The sequence below is a fragment of the Ambystoma mexicanum genome, chromosome 1p, assembly GCF_040938575.1.
Source record: "Ambystoma mexicanum isolate Mex_15411 chromosome 1p, UKY_AmexF1_1, whole genome shotgun sequence".
In the NCBI taxonomy this organism is placed as follows: domain Eukaryota; kingdom Metazoa; phylum Chordata; class Amphibia; order Caudata; family Ambystomatidae; genus Ambystoma; species Ambystoma mexicanum.
Genome location: NC_090921.1, coordinates 248,902,367 through 248,926,087, shown reverse-complemented (window position 1 = coordinate 248,926,087; position 23,721 = coordinate 248,902,367). Strand labels below are relative to the sequence as shown.

At 44.8% G+C, this 23,721-nt stretch overlaps 2 protein-coding genes across 3 annotated transcripts in view; both read right to left on the bottom strand.

The window, feature by feature from the left end:
• Positions 1-885: 885 nt before the first annotated feature.
• TMEM107 (transmembrane protein 107) overlaps positions 886-23,721 on the bottom strand; it is a 178,532-nt gene continuing 155,696 nt past the window's right edge. For both annotated transcript variants that reach the window (XM_069646464.1, XM_069646466.1), the window contains exon 6: positions 886-5,487. In XM_069646464.1, the coding sequence (XP_069502565.1) occupies positions 5,418-5,487 (70 nt within the window). In that variant the 3' untranslated portion in view covers positions 886-5,417. The remainder of the gene's footprint in view (positions 5,488-23,721) is intronic.
• Positions 9,136-9,549, bottom strand: LOC138568689 (large ribosomal subunit protein eL42-like). Its single transcript, XM_069646467.1, has one exon. The coding sequence runs from the start codon at positions 9,507-9,509 to the stop codon at positions 9,189-9,191; it is 321 nt and encodes a 106-aa protein (XP_069502568.1). The 5' UTR covers positions 9,510-9,549; the 3' UTR covers positions 9,136-9,188.

Genomic DNA, 23,721 nt, shown 5'->3' with positions numbered 1-23,721 from the left:
AGAAGAGTGCCGCCCACCCCCTGCGATCCCTGCAGTGTCAGCTCTTCCCACTAACGTGTGTTAGAGCTGACACTGCAGGGTGCTTTTTTCCCCTTTTTTTTCTTACGTGTCCCCCGCTTTCCGAAATGGTAAGCGGGGGACACCCCCGCCACCCCGTTACCACGCCCAGGTAGAGAGGGGGACATCCCCGCGACCCCTGCTCTGCTTGGGCACAGTAAATGTCACCCTCATTTTGTGCGCCTCCAAAGTCGCAGTGACTGCGGGGCCGCACAAACGAGGGCAACATTTTTGTACAATAGCCACAGACTGCACCCAGGTCCGATCCGTGTAACCCCACTGGCCAGAGATGCCAAAGCCATAGAGAGGCACAGCTGCAGGAAGAGAGGTACATGACATAATACGGACAGCGAGCAGAGGGGCTACAGCAAAGCCCACAATGGGATACAAATAAGAATACCCTAGCATGGGTTGAGTGAAACAAGCTAGCGAGCAGGGCTAAACAGGCACATGCAGGCCTGAACATAAGAATACCCCAGGAGGGGCTGAGTGGAGCAAATCAACAGACAGGACTGCACAGTACTGTAGTCCACACAGGGCCGAGTATAAGTGCACCCCAAGAGGGATGCTGCTGAGCAGGGCCGAGTAGGCCCGTAGCCAACAAGAGATTAAAAAAGAAACTCCCCCATAAATGAGGGGTTGAACAAAAGGACACACCAAACAGTGCTGACCAAGTCCAAAGCCTACCAGAGGCTGAGGAGTTGACAACTTCAGGTAAGACTAGGAGTGAACTGGGTCTCTTTTTTCATCCTGTTCAGACCCATTAGGGATTTTCCAGGAGGCGGGATACAGTAAAGACTGCTTGGAATACAGAACAAGGACACTGTCTTGACCTAAAAGAAAGCAGAGATGCATTTATTCTCTTGGCACTTGCAAAGTTGTATCGCTCTGGACACTTTGTATCTAGCACGGAAACACAGGTCTTGAGATCGCCATAGGTGGTGCACTTGTGACCTAGTGGATATTCTTCCCAACACCTGGAGAGAGAGACACACACAAGCACGGACGAATAACAGCAGAGCCATCACAGAGGTTTTCATATAAACATTCACATGTATTAGAAAAAGTTTAAAAAATAAAATACATATCAATAGCTGACAAAAACGCACTGACTGCAAATGATTAATCTCATATGCAAAGAAACATATTATACATTGAATGATTTAGAAAGGTGTCCCAGGTCACAATCCAAGTCATTGGGAAAATGTAATTAAAACATAAATGCTGCACTAATACCCATAATATTTCCAATTCGTTCTGCAAGCCTCTGACACATACCTTTTATTTTGTCAAAGCCTTTTCTAATTTGATCACTTTGGTTTTAACCGTTTAGAGAGGAGTGGGTACTAGTCCCAGTTTTAACAAATCTACCCCCACCCCACTTTGCTTTGAAGAATGCACTCTGCACAACTACGGGTTATTGCTTTGTCTAGGTTGCACTCGTAGGACTGTCTTTCAGAAGACCGTGCATTCTTGCCCTAGTACTAGTCAGTATGTAGCAGACCAATTTTAAGAGGAGACAATCCCCCAACCCCACAAACCTCTACTACGATTGCGTTGGGGCAGAGGAGGGACTCAGCAGGTGGCTTGGAGCAGAAAATAGCCAACAACAAAAAATAGATATTCATGAAAACCTTCACCTTTCTAAGTTTGCTCAACATGATGACCTTTTGTGTTTCTTGCAGGAATTCAATTGGATAATTTCTTCTACTCCAGGTTTTCATATTCAAACTATAGTGACTACTCCTAGTCCATACTTGTCCGCTGTCAGGTGTAGAGGGGGTGGGCACAGGATTGGAGCATCATGTGCAGCAGTGTTGAAAATCACTAGTGCTAGGGCAAAGGCATATGCATATTAACTCTCTCTCTCTCTCTATTTTAATCTTATCATCCACCTGGCATGTGTGTCCATACAGTAGTACTTAGAAGAGTCGAGGGCATCCGCATAGCAGATTTATAAATGACTAAGGAAACTTGTCTTCGAATAGCCACTGAAGCTGCATTTGGTCTTACAAAGTGAGCATGTACACCTTTTGGATTTCTAGAGAATACAAAAAAACACCCATCTGGAAACGGTCTAGTGGAAACTCTCTACAAGTAACATGAAGGTTTGTAGAGGGTCTAAACCCTTCAGAACAGTGCCCGTAAAACACATAAGCATAGAATTCAGGTTCCTTTCTGCCTCCATATCTCGATTTGTAACAATACCAGGAGACATTTCCGGTTTGACATGGCAATCCAACACTACCTTTGGAAAAAGCGAGGAAGGAGTACGAGAAAAGGTCCTTCTGAGCACAGCACCTGTATTTACCCTACAGTGTGGCTTATGTGACAGCTTCAAGAAAAGCTGTGTTACAAGTTATCAGACTGCACAAATTATTGGATCAAAAGGTTAAATATCAGATTGGATCGTACTATGTTCATGTCCCAGGTCACGTGAGGACGAAGGACCTGGAGGAAAGAGGCCTCCAAGGCAGCGAGAATCTGCAAGATTCTAATTTTATAGTAGAACTAGCCAGGCAGTCATAAAGAAGGACATGATCCAGAATACTTCTGAGTGGATTAATTACTGTCTATGCAACAGTGGAAAAGCCTATTCAAATTATGCACATGCTGAGCTCTAGAAGTAAGCCGCTTGGCTGCATTCAGTACATTCAGGTTTTCGGTTGAACGACCAACACCTGCCAAAATGTAGTTAGTTGGGACCAGGCTGCCAAGGACATGTATTGTGGGGATGGGAGATGCATTCACACATCTTTTGGGGACAGAAGCCCTCAGTTTGTAAGAGACCATGGAGGATGATGATGCAACGCAGGAGGTCTGAGAAACAGCCGTTTAGCCACCCTGGGGGCTAGTTAGATCATGTGGCAGTCATTTCTGCATGTCAATATGCGAGTACTGTGGATAAAAGAGGAGAGGGAAGGTTTAGGGGTTTAGGCTCCGACTATCAAATGGAGCTGAAAAACTCCCTGTAGAGGGTGGTCCACTTACCCTGCCATGGTACAAACGGTGAGCATTTATTGCTCTCTGGTGTGACATTGTCTTATAAGAGGCCACCACACCTGCTGAATACCCGATTTACCACCCTTCAGCCAACTCTCACTTCTGAACGGATAGTCACTTTCTACTAATAAGAGTCTGCTTGAACATTCAGATGCCATAAAAAAAAGGCACAAGTTCCAGAGATTCTGAGCAAGTTTCCACAGATGTGAAGCTTTCGGTTCCCCCAGTTAATTCACATAAATGTTGCTGGTTAGTTTGTTCATAAAACGAGCACCCTGGATGCCTGAATTCAGAGAAAGGTACTCCTACAGCAAGAAATAGCATCTTGAATTTCAGCATACTGATGTGGAACCTCCCGTTTGCTGGGCTCCAAATACAGTGTACTTTGAGTCCATGGCTATTGTGACTAGAATGTCTGGGAGCTAAATAGCCACTCCGAGATTCAGGTTTGATTTCTCCATCCACCACAGGAGTACTGTCCTATCATTGGAGAGATGCTAAGGAAAACTGGCTATCAATCTCCAAACACATAAAACGGACAACCAAAACAGGGCAGGGTAATGGAGGTCGAGATTCAGGTAAGAGATCATTTCCAGATGACTTTTAGGACAGGTGATATTATAGTGGGTGATTAAAAGACATGGATCCCTATTGCACATCTTGCTCTTTTTCCCGCCCCCTAGGGGGAGTAAATCCTGTAACTATGAAGGAGAGAGGACGGAGGAGAAATAAATAAAATATACTGATATCACCCAAGGCACAGTTGTGGTTCTGATCGAGATCTGCTCAGATTAAATCACATTGGCTTTCAATGAAATCCGCAAATAAACTATTCCCTCTGGTCTTCTTTGCACACCACATAGGCTTCTTCCAAGCCAACATCAGATCTGGACGTTATCCACATGGCATACTGTAATTCAGTGCATCAAAATACCCTCCATAATCCAGTCCTGTATACTCCATAGAATACTGTAAATCAGCAGGCTATCCAGCATTTTCAGCTGTGGCTCAATATACAAGCCCGAACTCTGCAGGCAATCTGCTGCAGTGCATACTGTTAACAGTGGATCTCCAGCATTTTCCACTGCGACAAAACATACAAAGAAACCTTTTCTCTGGTGCTATAGTATAACTAAAATATCTCAAAATGTATTTCATACTATTGAAGTCCTTGTTTTGATCCTTTTTGAAGGAACATATTTCTCTCTGGAGTGACAAAGTTGTTTAGTGTGTTAACGGTGGTGTTCTGTTTATTTGCTCAATCCATCAGGGAGTTTGGCTGCATTACCGCATCCACCCAAGGGATTAATGGGGAACTCCACATCACTAAAAGGTGACCCTGTGAAGATATTTAAATGCACCGTCCGAAAGATGGGCTTTTTTAAGAGCAAGATAAACTACACAGGGATCCTGAAAACGTACTTTAACAAGGCTACTGTTAACCTAGGGGCTTACTGGCACAATAGAGGCTGCAGTTTACTACACAGTCCTCCTCCTCAGTCTGACCTTTACAGATATGCCTTAAAAGCAGCGGTCTGAAACCTGCAGCTCCGCAGATTGTCTGGACTACGACTCCAAGGATCCGTCTCTACTGACTATGCCATCTAGGGACGATGCAAGTAGTAGTTCAAAACATCTAGTGAGCAGACATTTGCGCATCCTCCCTCATGGTGATGGTTGGTGAGGCGTGAATTCTACTGTGCTTGTACGCTAAGAGCAGTCTTCAACATGGGCAACTCTTCACCGCCACACATCACGTGCACAACTACTTGTTTTTTTAGCCTGCCTTCACAGATTGAGGATCACCGCAGGCACCAGCCCCAAAAATAAGACACTTTTTCTACCAATTTAAACATTCATTTTTGATAAACACTCACGTTTTTCTTCCTAGGAAAACATGCTAGAAAGAGAACAAGCTATGGGCCATCACCTTTTGCATCATCCAAGTTCAACCAGAGCAAGCGATGCACAATTCTGAAAGCTTTAGAACTGGACATCAAACCTTGATTCAGGCTGCTGCAGCCCTAGTTTTGAGGACGGTTGACCATGAAGGGTTGCACAGTTACAAGAAGATGCAGGATTCATTACAGCACCTGCACTGTGAGTCCAGTAACTGAAGATTAGATTGATGAAGACAGGCACACAGAAGCCTGAAAGATGCAGATTCCTGGATACAAAAAAGCACGGCACATCCCACAGCATGGTTAACTGCAGATCATCTTCATCCACGCTACTCCACTCAAGTGTTCTCAAATTCAAGGGATGAATGGAGTATGAGGGAACCCACAAGGATTATCCTTGAAAATCCCAGTCAAACTCTCTCCAGGTGACAGACAGCCCTCTTCAGAGAAAGGCATTCATAAGGGTTTCTTCTTGAGGCCAAACACTGCAATGAAGAGGATGACTTCGATGAAGGCGGGCAAGACACTGAAGGAGGAAAAAGAAGAAGAAAAAAAGATCAGGATACAGCAATATGGTCCAAACATGGAATGTCACATCACCACTAAACGTATTCAATGTAATACTCATTTATAATCACACGCAAAGTAAGGGAGCTCAGAAGGTAGAGCTGTGAGTAGGAGGAGGAATACTACCAGCGTCTCACCCACAACCTGTTTGGCTTAGAGGAATTCAATTCGTAGTTATGTACAGTTTTCCACTACAACCCCCTGTTACTAATTGGCTAGCGATCCATAATTACTTACTTCTCACAACTGTGCCCTTAAGTAGAACCAGGATGCACTTACACCATACACTGTCTCAATTCCTTTCAAACATTGAACAACACCCCTACTGCCTTCAAATGGGTTAAGCTGATGCAGGCCAGAAGGATAAGCTGAAGCAGGCCAGAAGGATGGCTCTGTATGCCATCCGGCATGGAACAATTTAGCCATCCCGAGATCGCACCATGCAACACATCACCATATGTTTCTGAATTTGTAGACGCATACCCGAACTAGAGTACGGTTTTGCCAATTTTACCTTGTCCACCATTTTAGCACATCAACCTTGCTTTCCTGCTTTCACGCTAACCACAGTACCCTTCTTGCCTGAAACACCAAACGTGCCAAGAGGCCATACAAATGGCAGAAGCCACTCTATATGTGTTTTATACTTGTATACCACACTGCAGAAACATTACACAATAGAGCTATTTAAGACTCAGCAACATAACATTTCAAGTAAAATGAACAATAACATCAGTCAGGGCGGACTGCTTGATCCGATTAAAATCAATTTGATTTAAGATTTTTTTAAATCCGCCAAAAATAAAAAACGCATGACTTTCTTGAAGAATCATCAATTTTAATAACAGCATAAATGTACATAATTCTATTAAGAAACTGATACATAGTAAACAATTCCTTTTGTAGATAAATGTACTGAAGAATGTGCACGAGTAATAGTTCACATCAAAATACAGCTCTAAAGTGGCAGATACAATGTTGCCTGTGGACCAAAGACAGCTTCTGGAATCCCTTGCATGACCTGCAGCGGCTAATCTGTAAACCATACAGCGATTTATTTTTCAGATTAGTTTTACAGCTATATCAGAAAATGAATGATGCCATTCACGAATTAAATCAGTTATTTGTGAAGTATTTTAGAGGTGAACCATCTCCAATTTAACAGATTAAATCATTACATTGGAAGATTTTCCAGCCATGCTGCTTTAGTAGAAGTAGATCTGCAGTCAGACATTGAAATTGTTTTATTTAACTAAAAAATAACATGTTAGATTCTGGACATTTTCAACAAGAGCACAGCTACTGCAAATATGCACTCTTTTTTTAATCAAAACAGGCATTTTAATTTTTGAATTAAACATTCCCTTAAAAAAAAAAAAGAAAACATAGGATTTGGTTTACAGTGCTTTAATCTAAAACAGGTGCCTGAAATATAAATTTTAAAAAACTGTCAACATAGGGAACCTGGCTTCTGCTACAAATTAATCTTCAATCCCACTTTAGATTGGCTGATAATCTGAAAAAAAGATTGCCGATCCTGCTTTGTCAGGTTTGAAGCCATTTCTCAATTTGTGCAAAATCTGGCAGTCCCTCTACTGAAAATAAACACTGCCAAATAACCTGCTCCGTGGGATGTCTCCCACTCAGAAGGGTCTGCAATCACGTTTTAGCTCACTGAGCCTTACCAAATGGGAAATATTAGCACATCAGTCTGGTCCCACCCATGAGGGCAGTCAGTCACCGTCCTGACGTTTATTATAATTTGCATTATGAGAGTGATGATTGATGGGTGCCCATGTCAATTCCAACTCCTCTTCAGTAACAGCTAAGGCCTTGTAAAGAGGATTGAGAATATTTTCAAGAAAATTAGCTGGATATAATTCTAATTAAACTAATGGGACACACACTCTTTTAGATTTCTTCCCCCAAAAGTATTTAAATCAAACAAATGATTAGCATAAAAAACAATTTGAATACATTTGATTTCTTTATTTTGTACTAAAAATAAAATCCATTTGTATTCACTCGCCATCTCAGCAACTATTACACATTTACGCATGGGCCTACTCAATTACATTTTTCTTTGGGATTTGCCAGCTGCTGCTTACCCACCTCGAACCCTTCAGGCATTTGGGGACTGAAACACTCAATGCTGCAAGCAGAGACAACAGTGCCATCCCTTGTTCATGCAACACATACACTCCACCATCATGACAGGAACCCCACAAGCCTACTCCTTCCCTCTAGATAGAGGTGCAAGGCAGAGCTTCGTTATAGCCATAGAAATTGAAAACCTAGATATGGATGCTCCACTCTTAGGAGGCAAAAAAAAAAGGGAATTCTCCTATACGCCTTCAATACAGTACTGAGGTTGGGTTTCCAAAAGGCGTTAAATTAATTTGCAGCCTAAGCTCTGAGAATGGGTTTGGAAATCATCTCTCAAAGACCAAAACATTGATATGTTCTAAATCCTTTGGCAAATCTACCACCACCAATTCTTCTGGGAAATGTTGAAGTCGAGAAGATTGTCTTCTAGGACCAATTGGGAGTACATTTAGATGAAAGACGACGATGGAGGAAAACAGATCAACAAGTCTATACTGAATTTTATGAGACAAGGGGGAGATGCACAATGCTTTTTTAAACAGTACAGTGGGAAGGGAACTTGCCAATGCTTGGAAATGATTGCATTTTCTAATATTTGGTCCTCCATACAATAATCTGAGATGAAGATGGATTTTTCCTCCCTATATTTCCCTAAAAAGTGGTACTGCCAGTCAGGCCATCGAAACCATGTAGGAACCCAGAGTGATTGAGTTATGGCTCAGTCCCAATATCTGAAGAAAGCATGGAAACATAAGAATTATTAGTGTTTCGTCCATTCAATTTGCAATGAAATAGTCGCTTTTTAAACAGTGACTTTATGGAATGTTAGCTGGTACGATATTAAGAAATGTTGTAGGAATGAAGCTGATATTGTAGTATTTCAATGTGGAACTGTGTGTCAATATGTGAATTTTATGGTCTGTATACTGAGATTACTATTACAACTACTACTGGTGCAAAACTACTCCAAATGAGCATGGAGAAAACATGATAGAGCAAATCAAACTATCAGGAAATGTAAAAACTTCTGAGATGTGGACTACCAGCATCCAACACCCAGTTCCTGATAATGGAGATAATCTTCAACACATTTATCCATATCTCAGAAGATGACAATTGTGAAGAGCAGGAAGGTATCACCGGCACACAGCAATCTGTATCCAGCACCTTTCCTAAAAGTCAATTATCAAATCCTTGGCACCAGCCTTTAAAGATTTCTCCTTTACCCCACGAAACATGGTTTTTAGTACTCTTAAGAAAGACTCCATTGTACCACTGTTGAAAAAAGTAAATACTGAGCTATCAGAACCTTCGAACTACCATCCTATTGCAAACCTCCCATCAAAGTCACTGAACCTGAAGGGTATAGTAATCTCAAAAAATTAAGGGGTGCCAGATTACAATCCCCGGTCCCTCAGGCTAAATACCTTGAACAACAAAAAAAATGACCAATAGGATAGAGGATGACAGATCATATTTTTATTATTTTAAACATAAAAAATTATTTTTTTTTTATGTTTAACTATTTTATTGCAGCTCAAAATAAAAGATGACCTAGAACTGGATGACCTGGCCCTTTCTCTTTTTATCTCCTCCCAATTCAAAGTGTTTGCATCGTTTGATAGCCAACATCCTCTTGGACCTGCAATTTGACTCGACACACTCCAATCTCAGCACAATCTTTTTTGTGGTCTTCGCCTTTTTGCGGAAAATTGGCTTGGTCTGGCCACCATAACCACTCTGCTTACGATCGTATCGTCTCTTTCCCTGTGCATACAAAGAATCCTTTCCCTTCTTGTACTGAGTTACTTTATGTGGCTGGTGCTTGCCACACTTCTTGCAGTAAGTCCTGCAAGTTTTGGGGACCTTCACCATCTTGCCAGCATCAACGGGCCTAAGAGGAAGGACATAGCCCGGAAGTAGTAGTATATATACGTTGCTTGTGTCAAACATAAAAAATTCAATATCTCCACAATAAAAATGCAATCTTTTGAAATTCAACTCACATACATTAATTCATTCCCACCATACATTCTTTCTCTCTTACCACAAATTAATTTGTGCCTACACACATGACCCACTTGGTCACCAGAAATAATATTCAATGTTAACACTATTAGGGTACCTTTGCTCTGTCGGGGGAATGTCATCAGAGCCTGTACTGGCGTGCAATGTTCTCCATCGCTCGGTTTCTCTTGTTCTCTCTTGGCGTCTTGGTAACTCGACAGATGACAGGTGCGTTTGCCAATTCCTGATCGGTATGGTGTCGGCCAGCTTGCCCACCACGACTTCCTTGTGGTCACGCCACCGTCACACATTGGGATCAACTTGCCTCTGCTTCTCGCTTTCTGCACACGCTGATCTTCCAGCGTTGTGTTTCCCATTCTCACAGCACTTCTGAATGTTGTGGCCTCTGCATCTATCTCCAGCTCTGCCTCCTCCAGCTCTTACACTCAAGAGGGGGCCTGCCCTGCATGTGTCCGAGTTACTTTCTTTCTCAGCTTTGTTCAGCCTACACTCTTTCTGCAACCTCTTCGTCCCAGTTGATGTTTTATTTAAAGAGACATTTTCATTTTCCTTTCTGGTAATGGCATAAAATCTCTATTCTGCCACTTCTCATTGATTTTTTTTCTGTGTACAGTTATTTCCACAGATATAAGCATATCTGTGGAAATAACTGTACACAGAATAAAAAAAATAAAAAAAATCACCTTATAACAGGCAGAGGGACCCTAATAGTGTTAAAATTGAATATTGTTTATGGTGACCTAGTGGGACGTGTGTGTAGGCACAAATTAATTTGTGGTAAGAGAGAAAGAATGTATGGTAGGAATGAATGTATGTGAGCTGAATTTCAAAAGATTACATTTTTATTGTGGAGATATTGAATTTTTTATGTTTAAAATAATGAAAAGAAAATTGAACTTTGAAAGTGGCATTTGTTGTTATATAGAAAAAGATAAATGCATATGATCTGTCATTCTCTATCTTATTGGTCCATTTTTTTGTTGTTCATGGTATAGTAATCCCACTCCACGATCATCAATTAGGATTCAGACCACCCAAGTGCATAGAATCCATGCTGCTAGATAGTGTGATGTGTCAGAAGGAGGACACGACACACAGGAGACATTTCCAACATGTATTTATTAAAGAATAAGGCCTACATTTCCTTATTGCTATGCAGTATTCCCTATCTATTTGACCAACTAAGGTGTTCGTCAGGAAATGTCCAAAGGAATAAGTCTGCTGTCCAAAACTACTGCTAACTGATCCTGCCGCTATTCTAACAAACTAAGGTCAGAAGAAGGACTCCATTCTCCTGATGGAATCTTTGCATATCTTTCTTTTATTTCAAGTTTCTTTTAATATTTTATTACAAATATACTCTTGTTACTTTCTGCACCAGTTCCTGTAGTTCTCTTAGACTCATAGTTTCCATTCCTATATGTCGTTTACGATTTGGCTTCAAGCTTTCTTGTTGTAGTCGGTTTTGTAGATCATTTATTCCCGAGGCTTTTCAGTGCCTCACTTTATAATATTCTTTCTCGGTTATGTTATGATATGATAGTTTATTTATATAGCGCCTATACACAAGTGTTTCAAAGCGCTTCAAGGAGGGAGGGGACATAGGAAAATACAGTTCATTCAGTAAAAGTCCTTGAACAATACAGAATGTGAAAAATAACTATCATAATAGGCCTGTCGACATTTCTGATAGTGCAAGTGCATAGAACAAGTAAGGTAAGAGGTAATGGATAGGAAGGAGAACAAAGCAAGCAGTAACATTACTATGTCTGACGACAATTTACGCAGTGCAGGTGGTAACAAGAGGCGGGGTGGGAGGGGGGGCAAGGGGAAGAAGGGGGAAGAAAGGAGAACAAGGCACGCTACTGAGCAAAAATGTCGGTGACAAATTTAAAAAGCAGGGGAGGGGGGAGGAGGGAGAAGAACAAGGAGGGGAGGAGGGGAGACAGACAAGCTGCTGTCAAGAGTCACGGAACAGATGACAGGAGTAAGTGCTAGGAGGAGGAGGGCTGAGAGGGGGGAGAGAGAAGGGGGGAGTAGGAAGGTAATAGAGGATGGAATTGAGGAGGGGGTTACACAGTGACTAAAGGGGGGCAGGGGGGCTCACTGTGACTAACGGGGAGACAGGGGGTCACACAGTGACTAAAGGGGGGGCAGGGGGGCTCACAGTGACTAATGGGGAGACAGGGGGTCACAGTGACTAATGGGGGGCAGGGGTGGCACACAATGACTCAGGGGGTCAGGGGGGCACAGTGACTAAACGGTGGGGCAGGGGGGCACACTGACTAACGGGGGGCAGGGGGGCACACAGTGACTAACGGGGGGGCAGGGGGGCACACAATGACTCTCGGGGGCAGGGGGGCACACAGTGACTAACGGGGGGGCAGAGGGGCACACAATGACTCTCGGGGGCAGGGGGCCACACAGTGACTAACGGGGGGGCAGAGGGGCACACAATGACTCACGGGGGGCAGGGGGGCACACAGTGAGTAACGGGGGCAGGGGGGCACACAGTGACTAATGGGGGGGCAGGGGGGCAAACAATGACTCACGGGGGCAGGGGGGCACACAGTGAGTAACAGGGGCAGGGGGGCACACAGTGACTAAAGGGGGGGCAGGGGGGCACACAATGACTCACGGGGGGCCGGCGATCCGGCGTACCACGGTGGACAGCGGTAGACAAGGCCTTAGGAGTGGGCCTTGTGAGGAGGGCAGGCCAAGCCTGCCGGCCTTCCCATTGGCCCTGATGTTACATGCTCCAGCCAATCAATGCCCCCCAGCAGCACCAGGCCCAGCACTCCAGTGCAGGGTAAAAACGAGAGGCCATCTTGGAATGGCAGCTCCACATCAAAACGGAGTACAAATGACAGCAGAGTAAAACAAAACGGAGCGATTTCTGGCTCACAGAGTCTGCAATTTACAGATGTAGCACAAGCCTGTGCATAAAATATTATTTGCATAAATGTTCATTTTCGAGCGTCCTCGCGCGCATCTTGGAGTGGCCCAATGGTAGAGGGCTTACCTTCCAGGGTGTCCAGGATCGTAGTGCACAGAGTGAAGAGAAGGTCAGGTGGAGGGGAAAGCTGAAGCCGCTCCGGCAGCCCCATCAGAAAGAGGGATAGTGAGGAAGAGTGAGCAGTGGGGAGGGCCGGGAGTGGGCCTTGTGAAGAGGGCCGGCCAAGCCTGCCGGCCTTCCCATTGGCCCTGATGTTACATGCTCCAGCCAATCAATGCCCCCCAGCAGCACCGGCCCAGCACTCCAGTGCAGGGTAAAAACGAGTGGCCATCTTGGAATGGCAGCTCAATGTCCATGATTACTTTCTTTGGGCCTTGTTGAATCCTTTGCTTTGTGCCAATATGCTCTGGGTAATTGTGGAAAGTGTCCTTTCCTGTGTTTTTGTTTTCTGTGCAAATATGCTTCAACCGTTCTTGGCATAGTCTGTCTTGTGCATTAAAATATTTATTCCCGAGGCTTTTCTTCCTTGAGAATATTCTTTCTCTGTTACATTACCCTTAATGGTCCTTGAGTAACTGCTTGTTTTCACCTTGTTTTCACCTCTTTGGAGGGTAATGTGACCCACGTTTCATTTATCCCAGTCAGGATTATTTGTGATCCTTCTTCTTACATTAACACTGTTCAAGTTCATCAGATTTAGTTTTACAATTTTGTCAGACCAGTCTCTATGCTTGTATAATGAGTCCTGTTTGGCCTCCCAGTTCTCCCATTCTCCTATTTACCTTTGCTCTGTCGGGGGAATGTCACCAGGGCCTGTACTTGCGTGCAATGTTCTCCTTCGCTCGGTATCTCTCCCATCAGCATCTTCTGCTTGAGGGTCTCTTGGCGTCTTGGTAACTCGACAGATGACCAGTGCGTTTGCCAATTCCTGATCGGTATGATGTCTGCATTGCTAGACGGGCAGCTTGCCCACCACAACTACCTTGTGGTCACGCCACTGTCACACATTGGGCTCAACTTGCCTCTGCTTCTCGTTTTCTGCACATGCTGACCTTCCAGCATTTTGTTTCTCACTCTCACAGCACTTCTGAATGCCGTGGTCTTTGCATCTATCTCCAGCTCTGCCTCCTCCAGCTCTTACACTGAAGAGGAGGCCTCCCCTGCATGTGTCTGAGTTACTTTCTCTCTACGATTTGTTCATCCTGCACTCTTTCTGCAACCTCATCGTCCCAGTTGATTTTTATTTAAAGAGACATTTTCATTTTCCTTTCTGGTAATGGCATAAAATCTCTCTTCTGCCAAGTCTCGGGACTTGACACTACTTTGGATATTAGATAGACCCATATTTGCCATCATGTGAAATGGTTTAGGGAGTTCCTCACAGGAACAGGAGACCTTATCCCCTAAGGGAAGTCTCTATGGGTGAGATCCCCCTTGCCTCTACCCATAGGGAGGTTAATGTGGAGCAGGCTCACCTCCGTAGCCTCACAAGGGGAGGGAACTCCCCCCTTGGGAAGAAGGGACGACTTAAACCACTGGATAGGTAAAAACCAACAGCATTTCAGTTTAGACCTCTCCGCAGCCATTCAAATGGGAAGATTAGCACTCCACTCCAACGCCCCCATCACTCTGAGTCTGGGAGGAATAGCTCTGGACTACGACAAACCCTTTTACCACAAGTGAAAATATGCTACTTTCCGTCCACTACATCAACATCCCTGTAAGGCATCGGTAAAAGTTCAGCTCCCTTGACTTGGTTAATCAGTAGCTATATATTAGAGCATGATCTGGAACTAGTTAGCATGGATGTGAAAGGTAATCCATCTGTACAAAGACTCTAACCACCATCAAGCATTCACAACCTGGCAAGAAATAAAATCATTCCAGAGTCGATGTGCCTCAGCAATCAGAGTATAGATGACACTAAAACCTACAATATTACGCTTCGTGTAACAAACAACTGGCCTTTAAAATTTATGGCTGCACTGGGGACTACACCATCACCCACTCCCAAAGATGAAGACCAATAACAACAATTTGGTTTGGATCAGTCCTTCTCTCAACAGATCAACTTTGTTAAAAGGCTAACTACCACCTGCACTTGTGGAAGAAAATCTTATCTGCTGGATTCTGTGCAGAAGATCGGAGTGGCCAGGTCGGATGAAGGAGGCCGTGGAACAATTGCAATTAGTGCAGAACTGAACAGCAGGGTACTGTGAATGATCCTGGTCCTTAAAAGACAGGATCATATTACCGCAGCCATATGCACCATCATTGAGTCAAAATCCAACAAGAAGTTATGTCTAAACTCATATGTGTCACTTCCTGTACTTAATGGGGAAAGGGTCCAATTTACCTATATAACCTAACTATGTTCCCTACATGCCGCTCAGATTGTCCCCCACAGGTAGACAACGTCAAGTCCCTTAGAAGCAACACTGAGGCAGACTAGCTGCCCTCTGACCTTAGGTTTTACATTATAGCCACAAGAACTGAGAGGCCAATAAAACAACTACAAGTTCAGCAATTTTCCTAAATGCCTAATCCCAAGTATTTGAACTGCTCATCCAAGAACAAGCCAAAGTGTGAATATGCCAACAAAAACTATGGAGGTGGACATATATCAGCACCGCCTTCCAGCTGACATTTCCGTTGTCTCCTCTAACTTCTATCTCTTGCACCCTTTGCTAACTCCCCACTGGTCCTTAAGCCCCTCCTCCATTTCTTTCTCGCTAGTGCTTCAATGCAGTTTCAGAACTTTGCAATTAAGCATGTTATAAATGGCTTATAAAAGTCAGTTTCGTATTTTGAAAAGTAGAGTATAATATAGTGCAGAGGACAGAGCCCTGTTTAGTAGCCTTAAGACAAGCTTCTCAGCAAAGCAGCCGCAGTAGCAAAAATATATATAGTCCAGCACTCCTTCTTGCCACAGGTGAGCAGCACCAATTGTAAGGTACTTTGGCATAATATTGACAAAGTATTAATGTTTGAACAGGCCATTTACACTTTCTGCTAAAAATAGAGCAACTTCTGCGTTAAAAGTGAGTAAATGAGACCTTTATGAAGTAATCACCAAACACCCATCATAGTACTGAAGCATCCGTTTTCTTTGGGGAAATCAACATTTTTGCTATCATCTAGAAGTTTTAAAAAAACTCCCCATTTTTGAAGGAAATCCAGAACTGTGGCATGTTGCCGTGCCTGGGAACATTAGCCCCAGGCTACCCCTATTCTTGTACTATAGACAACATCAAATGGTTCTTAGTGATTTTATCCCACAGCTGAAAATGCAAGGCTCTCCCTACGGTTGTGCCTCAGGTAGCAAAGGCAAATAACAAGGGGGATCCTGGGAGACTCTCTGCCAGACATGAGTCCTGGTTACAAGAGTCTTACCCAGAGTCTTTAGCTCACTATCTTTCACAGAGAAGAAATATCCCAAACATATCAGTCTTTGTCCTGCCCTGGGGCAGTCCAGCACCGAAATGCTAGGCAATTCTCCTCTGAACAAGAGTACCAACAGCAACCCCAGACACGTGTTTCGGTCTGGTTGAACCTCATCAGTAGGGTGTAGCTGTGCCTCTCTAAGAATAGTGAGCAAGGGGTCCACGTCTGGATTACCCTAGTAACTTAGGGTGAGACCCAAAGTTACTTGAAATATGCAAATAACAAGGGGGATCCTGGGAGACTCTCTGCCAGACATGAGTCCTGGTTACAAGAGCCTTACCCAGAGTCTTTAGCTCACTATCTTTCACAGAGAAGAAATATCCCAAACATATCAGTCTTTGTCCTGCCCTGGGGCAGTCCAGCACCGAAATGCTAGGCAATTCTCCTCTGAACAAGAGTACCAACAGCAACCCCAGACACGTGTTTCGGTCTGGTTGAACCTCATCAGTAGGGTGTAGCTGTGCCTCTCTAAGAATAGTGAGCAAGGGGTCCACGTCTGGATTACCCTAGTAACTTAAGGTGAGACCCAAAATCCTGGGAGACTCTCTGCCAGACATGAGTCCTGGTTACAAGAGCCTTACCCAGAGTCAGGTAGCAAAGGTACACTGTACCTTTTGAATCCAGCATTCAGTTTCTCTACCTGGTGACTATGCAGGCACTTGTGGATAGGAAGGTATGAAGGATGATCACTATGGCAAAACTAGTATCTCTAGACAAAGGCCTCTTGCTAGGTCTTGAGCACCCACACTTCTTCTACCATACCCAACAAGTGCTCCATGTGACAAACAATGACCTAAACACAATTGGCGATGGCCACCAGAGGCATACCTGGGGTCTACTGTCCCAGTTTTAGCCCTCATCTAATGAAGCTCCAGCCAGGTGACACCCATGATTCCAAATTATTGCTGGCAGAAAGATAAAGAAAAACAAAAAACAAAATAAAAAAGGTGAAAGACTCCTGCACACCAGTTGCATTGTTATGTGAAGGACATGGTTCTATTAAAGTTTAGGATAATTGTATCGACAGATAAACCGAAAACCCGTCAAGCATTATTATAGTTGGCGAGGGAAACTGAGCCGTGAGGGAAATGCTAGACTATAGGAACTCTGAGAGCTGACAATTGTAGTTTCCTCTTTTCATATCCATATGAAAGTCCTGTGGTTTTGTGTCCCACAGGTTTGTTAGGGGCTTCCTCTGTTACAGCATGAATGGGATTATCTATCTTAAAAAATTGAAGTGTGCAATCGTCAAAAACCCTAGAGGGCTTGCTTCCTGCTATAGACATTTGTCTGATAGGAGAGGGTGTGGGGGTTGGGGTGAGGGAGTGGAAGGTTTCCATCTGGTCCTAGATGTTGATGCTCCTCCTCTGGAAAATCTCCTTAAGCCCCAAAAATGAGCAGCCATTTCTTTTGCTGAAAATGGGTGCTCCTTGATGCAGGCACAGTGGGTCTCATGCAGATTGCCATGGCTGTGGATACTAGGTTATACCTGGAAACTCACTAACGTACAAAGTCCTAGTTAACTTAAGGGGCACTGAATTGACGGGCACTGCAGCATTGCACTGGTTGTATTGGTTCCTACCTTTTTATGGTTACTGCTTACACCTGAACAGAAGGACATCTTGCCATCACAGAACACGCATACTACAATGACGGGTACCTATTGTAATGAATCTGACAAGGTAATCACCAGAGGTAGCATCTCCCCATGTGGGAAGGGGATGGTAGTGGCTACCTAATCCTGACCCTGGGGGAGGCTATATGAGGGAGACCCACATGGGGGCAAGGCAACCCTCAAGGGGTGACACGGCATCGTCAGATAAGAAAACATATCCTCTTTTCCTTTTGGGAATCTTTCCTCCATATCGCAAGCCTTTATGGCTTACTGTGATATTTCCCTTCCATTACCCACAACACCTACTAAATATCATGCAAGTAAACCACCCAAAACTCCCTGTCCTTGCTATATGTATGTGAAACACTTTGACAAGGAGGCTGATTGGAGCAATGAAGATCCATGAATTTGAAAAACACAAGACGCGCTCTAGTCGTTATGAACATTTGAAAGATGCCGGGATATTTAAAATCCCCATCCAGCATTGCCTGGTGAGAGACTTCCCTGACTTAGAATTTGCCCAAAATAACAACCCCTTCCTAGCAGAGGCTTTTCTACATGTGGTATCTGAAGAAGAGGGAAGTCTAAAAGCGGGAACTGTTCTTTTTAAAAAGTATGGACTACTTTATAGAGGCGATCTCAGCCCCTACAGTACTCCTAGATCTCAGATTATGGTGTATAAACATCACAAGAGGATGGTGCTAGGAATTACCCACTCCCGCTTAACAGGTGGTCACTTAGGTAAAGCCAAGACACAGGCACAAAAAATAAGCTGCTTTTATTGGCATGAATTCTATGCTGAAGTGAAATACGGTATGCTTACTTGTGCCCTGTGTCAAAAGACTAGCTTCCAAATACCTCCTTCAGCTCCACTACAGCCCTGACCTATTATTGATGTACCCTTTTCCAGCAGAGGCATAGACATAATTGGATGCCTTGAGCCATCCAAATTGGGGAATCGTTATATATTGGTAATCGTGGATTATGCTACTTGATACCCAGAGGCCTTCACATTACGCAATAAAAAATCCCCCAAAAATCAGAACCATCCGATTCTATTTTTTTCACGGCTTGGTTTTCTGAAGGAGATCCAAATGGATCAAGGGACGACCTTCATGAGTTGGTTAATGGCAGAGGTGAAGGAGATCCTACACATTAAAACTCTTAGGACCTTGGTCTACCACCCAAAAACTAGACTACCACCCTAAAACCCAACTGACTAGTAGAGCGTTTCAATAAAACCCTTAAAAATCCAGATTCTAAGATATCGGCCGGCGGGTTACGGATGCGAGTTGCTGGACTCCATCCCCACCAGGCCACAATTTGAGCATTACTCTAGAGTGAACACACATCGATGATGCGGCTGCGGAACATCCAGTAAGTGCTTGTCACTGTAACCCGGATCCCGATACATCAGAAGTGATTGCAGGGATGCACTCACAGCCTGCACTGGGAGAGATGCTCGGCGGGGCTGGGCTCCACCTATGCCTGCATCCCTCCAGCTGGAGCGAGCAGTCTCCTGGGACGGGTGCATCCAGAGCGAGATCCCGGTAGGGTACAGACCCTGGCGTCGGGGCGGCAGTGAGGGGCGTACCCACCGCAGAAGAACCCAGAGAGGCGCGAGGCATCAGGCCCCCGTGGCGCAGAAGGCACCTTACAGGCAAGTGTTGTAAGGCCCCTGGCAGCCAGGGATGCAGCTGCTGGCGGGGCAAGAGGCAAGTTGGAGACCCTATGGTCAGCCAGGAATCGCCTCCACAAGGAGCTCCTATGGCAGAGAAGCATGCTGACAAAGGATTAATGAGCAGGGGGCCCTCACATGGGCAGTAGGGCTCCGACTGAGTCCCCAGGGGAAGCATTGGAGTCCCTGAAATGTAACCGCCCCAGAGCACACACCATCAGCAGAGGGGCTGGCAAGGGGTTAGCAGCAACTGAGGGAGGCCCAGCAAAAAGTCCCCAAGTGGAGGATTGATAGGGTCCAGGTTCATTGAACGCCAGTGGGCCCAGGGAGTACCGGCTCACCCCTCTCTTATAGGGAGTGCATATCAACCACTAGCAGTGATACTCCACGGCACCCCAGGCACATGCTGCACAGAAAAGAGGGAGCATTGTGAAGGAGCCGGGAGAAGGGACAAGGCCCAAAAGCTCTGAAGCTGGGGTAGAGACTGTGGAAGCAGTAAGAGAGGAGCCCCATGTCAAAAAGCAAGGAGAAATCCTCTGTGGCCAGCCAGAACCCCCCAAAAGCGTTTGGATAGTAGCACTGCAAAATACTGGTGACAGGAGGCGCATCCAGGCAGCAGCAGGAAGAACTCAATATGGAAGTCCACAAAGAAGATCTGCAGCAGTGCTTTAAGGACTTTCAAGATCGACTTAAGAATACCATCCAGTCACAGTTCACAATGTTAAAAACAGAACTGAAGCAATTCGTACAAAAACTGAAGCTGGACATCACCAAACTAGAGGAACGCACGGATGACACTGAAAAGGCCCTGCAGGAGATAATAGAATGACACAAAGAAAAACAACGAGATACTGGAACTTATCTCCCACTGCTCCCGCTATTTAGAACTGCAGTGCGAGGTCTTGGAGAATCGGTCCATGAGATCCAACATTTGCATCAAGAATATGGCAGAGACTGTTGTGGATAAGGACCTAATAAACACGGTACAGCAGATTTTTGCGATCTTCAGCGTGGGGAGCAGGAGGAGTCCGTTCAACTGGACAGGATCCACAATGTGGAGCCACGAAGAAATGAATCCAGACCAAGAGATGTCCTGGCAGCAGTGGCCTCCTATTCCCAAAAAGAACATATCAGGTCACTTTCATGTTGTCATTGTCTTTATGTAAAGCACCCTGATGCCTGCGGGCTTCAACGCTATAGAAATACATTTAAAAAAGTGAGGATCAATGGGGTGGACATTCATCTGTGCCAAGATCTGTCCCAAAGCACCTTGCAAAAAAGAAGAGCAATGGGTCCGGTTGCGAGATGCCTCGCTCATAAAAACAAATACAAATGGACATTTCCCTTTGGGCTTCTATTTGAGTGGGAAGCTGCCAAGATAGGGTCACAAGGGAGGATGATGGGGCGCAGATTCTGCAGCTCCAGGAGGAGCTCTAGGAGTGTTATGATCGGATCTCGAATCCTGCTCGGTCTGGCAGGAAAACATGAGAATGGGAAGACAGTATAGCGTTGGGCAAGGGTAAAGGAGTCTGCATGAGCCAGGTTGGTGGAACTGATCCACTATATGGAAACTGGCCAATGACAGAATGCCCGACGGGTGAAGACGGCAGGGGACAAGTAGTCGCCTTTTTTAGATGCAATTCGGGAGAAACAAGTTTGTTTCCATGCTACAGGCGGTCGATTGGAATACAGGGGTTTGGGTTTTAGCATATCCCGAAAGTTGATCTCTGGGAGTGTAGGAATGTCTAAAGCTGTGGTCCATGCGTCCAGGCATTCATAGGAATTTTGACTCGCCCCAGGAAGTTGAGGGGGCATGCAGTTGAGGGGAGGGCAGCCTTTGTTGATTCGCCGGAGTTGGTATGGGACGCATTTAAGGCAGTGATGAGGGGAAGAGTTGATAGCGATCAAAGCCACAAGAGAGAAACAGAGGGCAACGACAAAAGGACTTGGAGGACCAATGAACAGAAATATAGCAGAGCATAGCAACTGGCCTGGCGAGAGCCCGCCAAATAGCGCTAAAACAAACCCAAGGTCAGCTAGACTTGCTCTGCACAAAACGAGTGGTGAAAGCTCTGCTGTAACAAAGCAACGGTACAACATAGGGCCAAATAAGGCCAGCCGCCTGCTAGCAAGGCAACTGAAAAGCAAAACACTGGCTCACAAAGTTCTAAGAATGACAAAAAGCAAGGGTGGCATAGTCAAAGGTAATGATGCAATTCTAGCAAGTTTTTTTTATTTATTTATTTTTGACTGTTTATCCTATGTACTGTACTGTACTGTACTGCACTGCCGCCTCCCCCTTTCTCCTTGCACTTGTGCAATCTCAATGTCACCTGGCATAGTAAAATCGTTTTCTCAGTCTTCCCTCTGTTCCTCCTCCCTTGCCTCGTTGCGTCTTGAAACACTTGTGTATAGGTGCGTTATACATGCCACATCATATGAATGAAGCAAGTGGCATTTTTCCAAAATCTAACACGGGCCCGACAGTCCCTGGGCTGTATAGACCCATATTATTAATAAATCTTGATGCTAAGATTTAAACTCAAGTATTAGTGAATAGACTGACCATACTACTGCCAAGGCTCATTGGGCTGGATCAATCTGGGTTTATACCAGGGAGAGACGCATTACAATGTACGCAGGGTCTGCTATTTGATGGAGAAGACTTCAATAACACAGAAACTGACCTTGTTAGTGTAATTGGATGCAGAAAAAACATCCAACAGTGTAGAACAGACTTTTCTCTTGTGCATGCTTGAATGCATGGGGTTTGGATCAGGATTCCTCAGGCTGGTCCGTGCAAATTAACACTCGCCATTCATAAGGCTATCAAATGAATGGCACCCTTTCTAAACGTATTGACATTCAGTCGGGCACAAAACAAGGGTGCTCGTTGTCCCCGTTATTGCATACTCTGTACTTAGAGCCTCTATTAGTTAAGCTCCGGACCACGGACAGGGTCAAAGGAATTAGTATAGGTGGGGAGAACCATAAAATCATGGCCTTTGCTGACGTTATGCTGCTGGCAATAACAGATCAGGAACACTCACCTCCCGAACTCGTAGGGGAATTGGAAGTGGCGGGCCTAAAAATCAATATGCAAAAATCTGACATTTTAAACCAGTCAGTCCACCCTGATCAGTTGGAACGGATACAGTGTCATGAGGAGAAACAGATGGATCATATGGTCACGCTGCAAACATACGTAGAAGATCCATTACGGTGCCTGCAGCGCTCTATTTGTTACGCAGACCTTCCTTCATAACAAGGATAGCCACGCCCCCTCATCGCATTGCAACTGTTTCTGTTTCTCGCTCCGCTGCTACTGCTGATAGCAGCTTTCCTTGGCTCTCTGCTACAGCGATCCTCGCCCTCCTTTCTTCCGTTTTCTGGTCCTTTTAGTCTTCTCTTGTTTGTTGCCTTTGGCATACCTTTGCCGTTCGCTTCCTGTCAGCTCGCTTTCTATAAAGATCTAGGCGTTCCATTGTGGCTATGTTGTGGGTTGTATTACCCCCTTCACAGTATAGCCTCACTCTCCGTGTTCTTTTTCTTGTCTTTCACAGCTCGGTGTGTACTCTCTCTGTCTCACGGGTTTGCCTTCCTGGGTTTTTTGAGCTTACAATTGTGTGTTTGGGTTCCTTATCTTTCTTTTCTTTTCTCCTTGTCCGTTCAGATTCCCTTTGATCCTTGCTATTTTCTTCCGTGCTATTGATTACCTTCTTTTCCACCATCGTGAATACATCAATCTTCTATGCACCCCGGAACCTCCTGATGAAGTTACCTGCTTGCTCCCAAACTTCATTGGAAGATTTTGTGAACATTCCTGTTACACTCCATTGCTCTGTGCCCTACCCTCATTGGAGTGCTTCAACTGCTACAAGAGAAAGGAACATACATACACATCTAAACATTGGCTGTACCTCCAACTACAACAGGGTTCTTTTGTGCCACTGGCTTTTTCCCTCTCGTGGGCTGGGCTGGGAGATTGCCATTTTGGTTACAGTCTGTTCTCCAGTGTGACCACTGTAGCGAACTACCGGAACAGACCCTTTCTCCTCTCCAAAAAAGGAACTTTGAACAAGACTGCAAAGGCTGCCGAATACAAGTTCTCATCCTGTGAATCCGATGACGAAATCCAGATGAGCCCTACCGTTGACAGATTGCAACGCCAAAAAGACATGGCTAATGCGGAACAAGTACAAGAGCTGTTAAATGCAGTCCAGAACCTCTCCCTGGAGATGCAGGGAGTTAAGGCAGAAAATGTGGTTCTCCGCCAGATGGTAACTGCCAGAGAAGCCCATCCGGCCGACCTGCCACCTTTGTCATTGTCATTAGGAAAGTTTGATGGAGCACCCAAGAAGGTCAA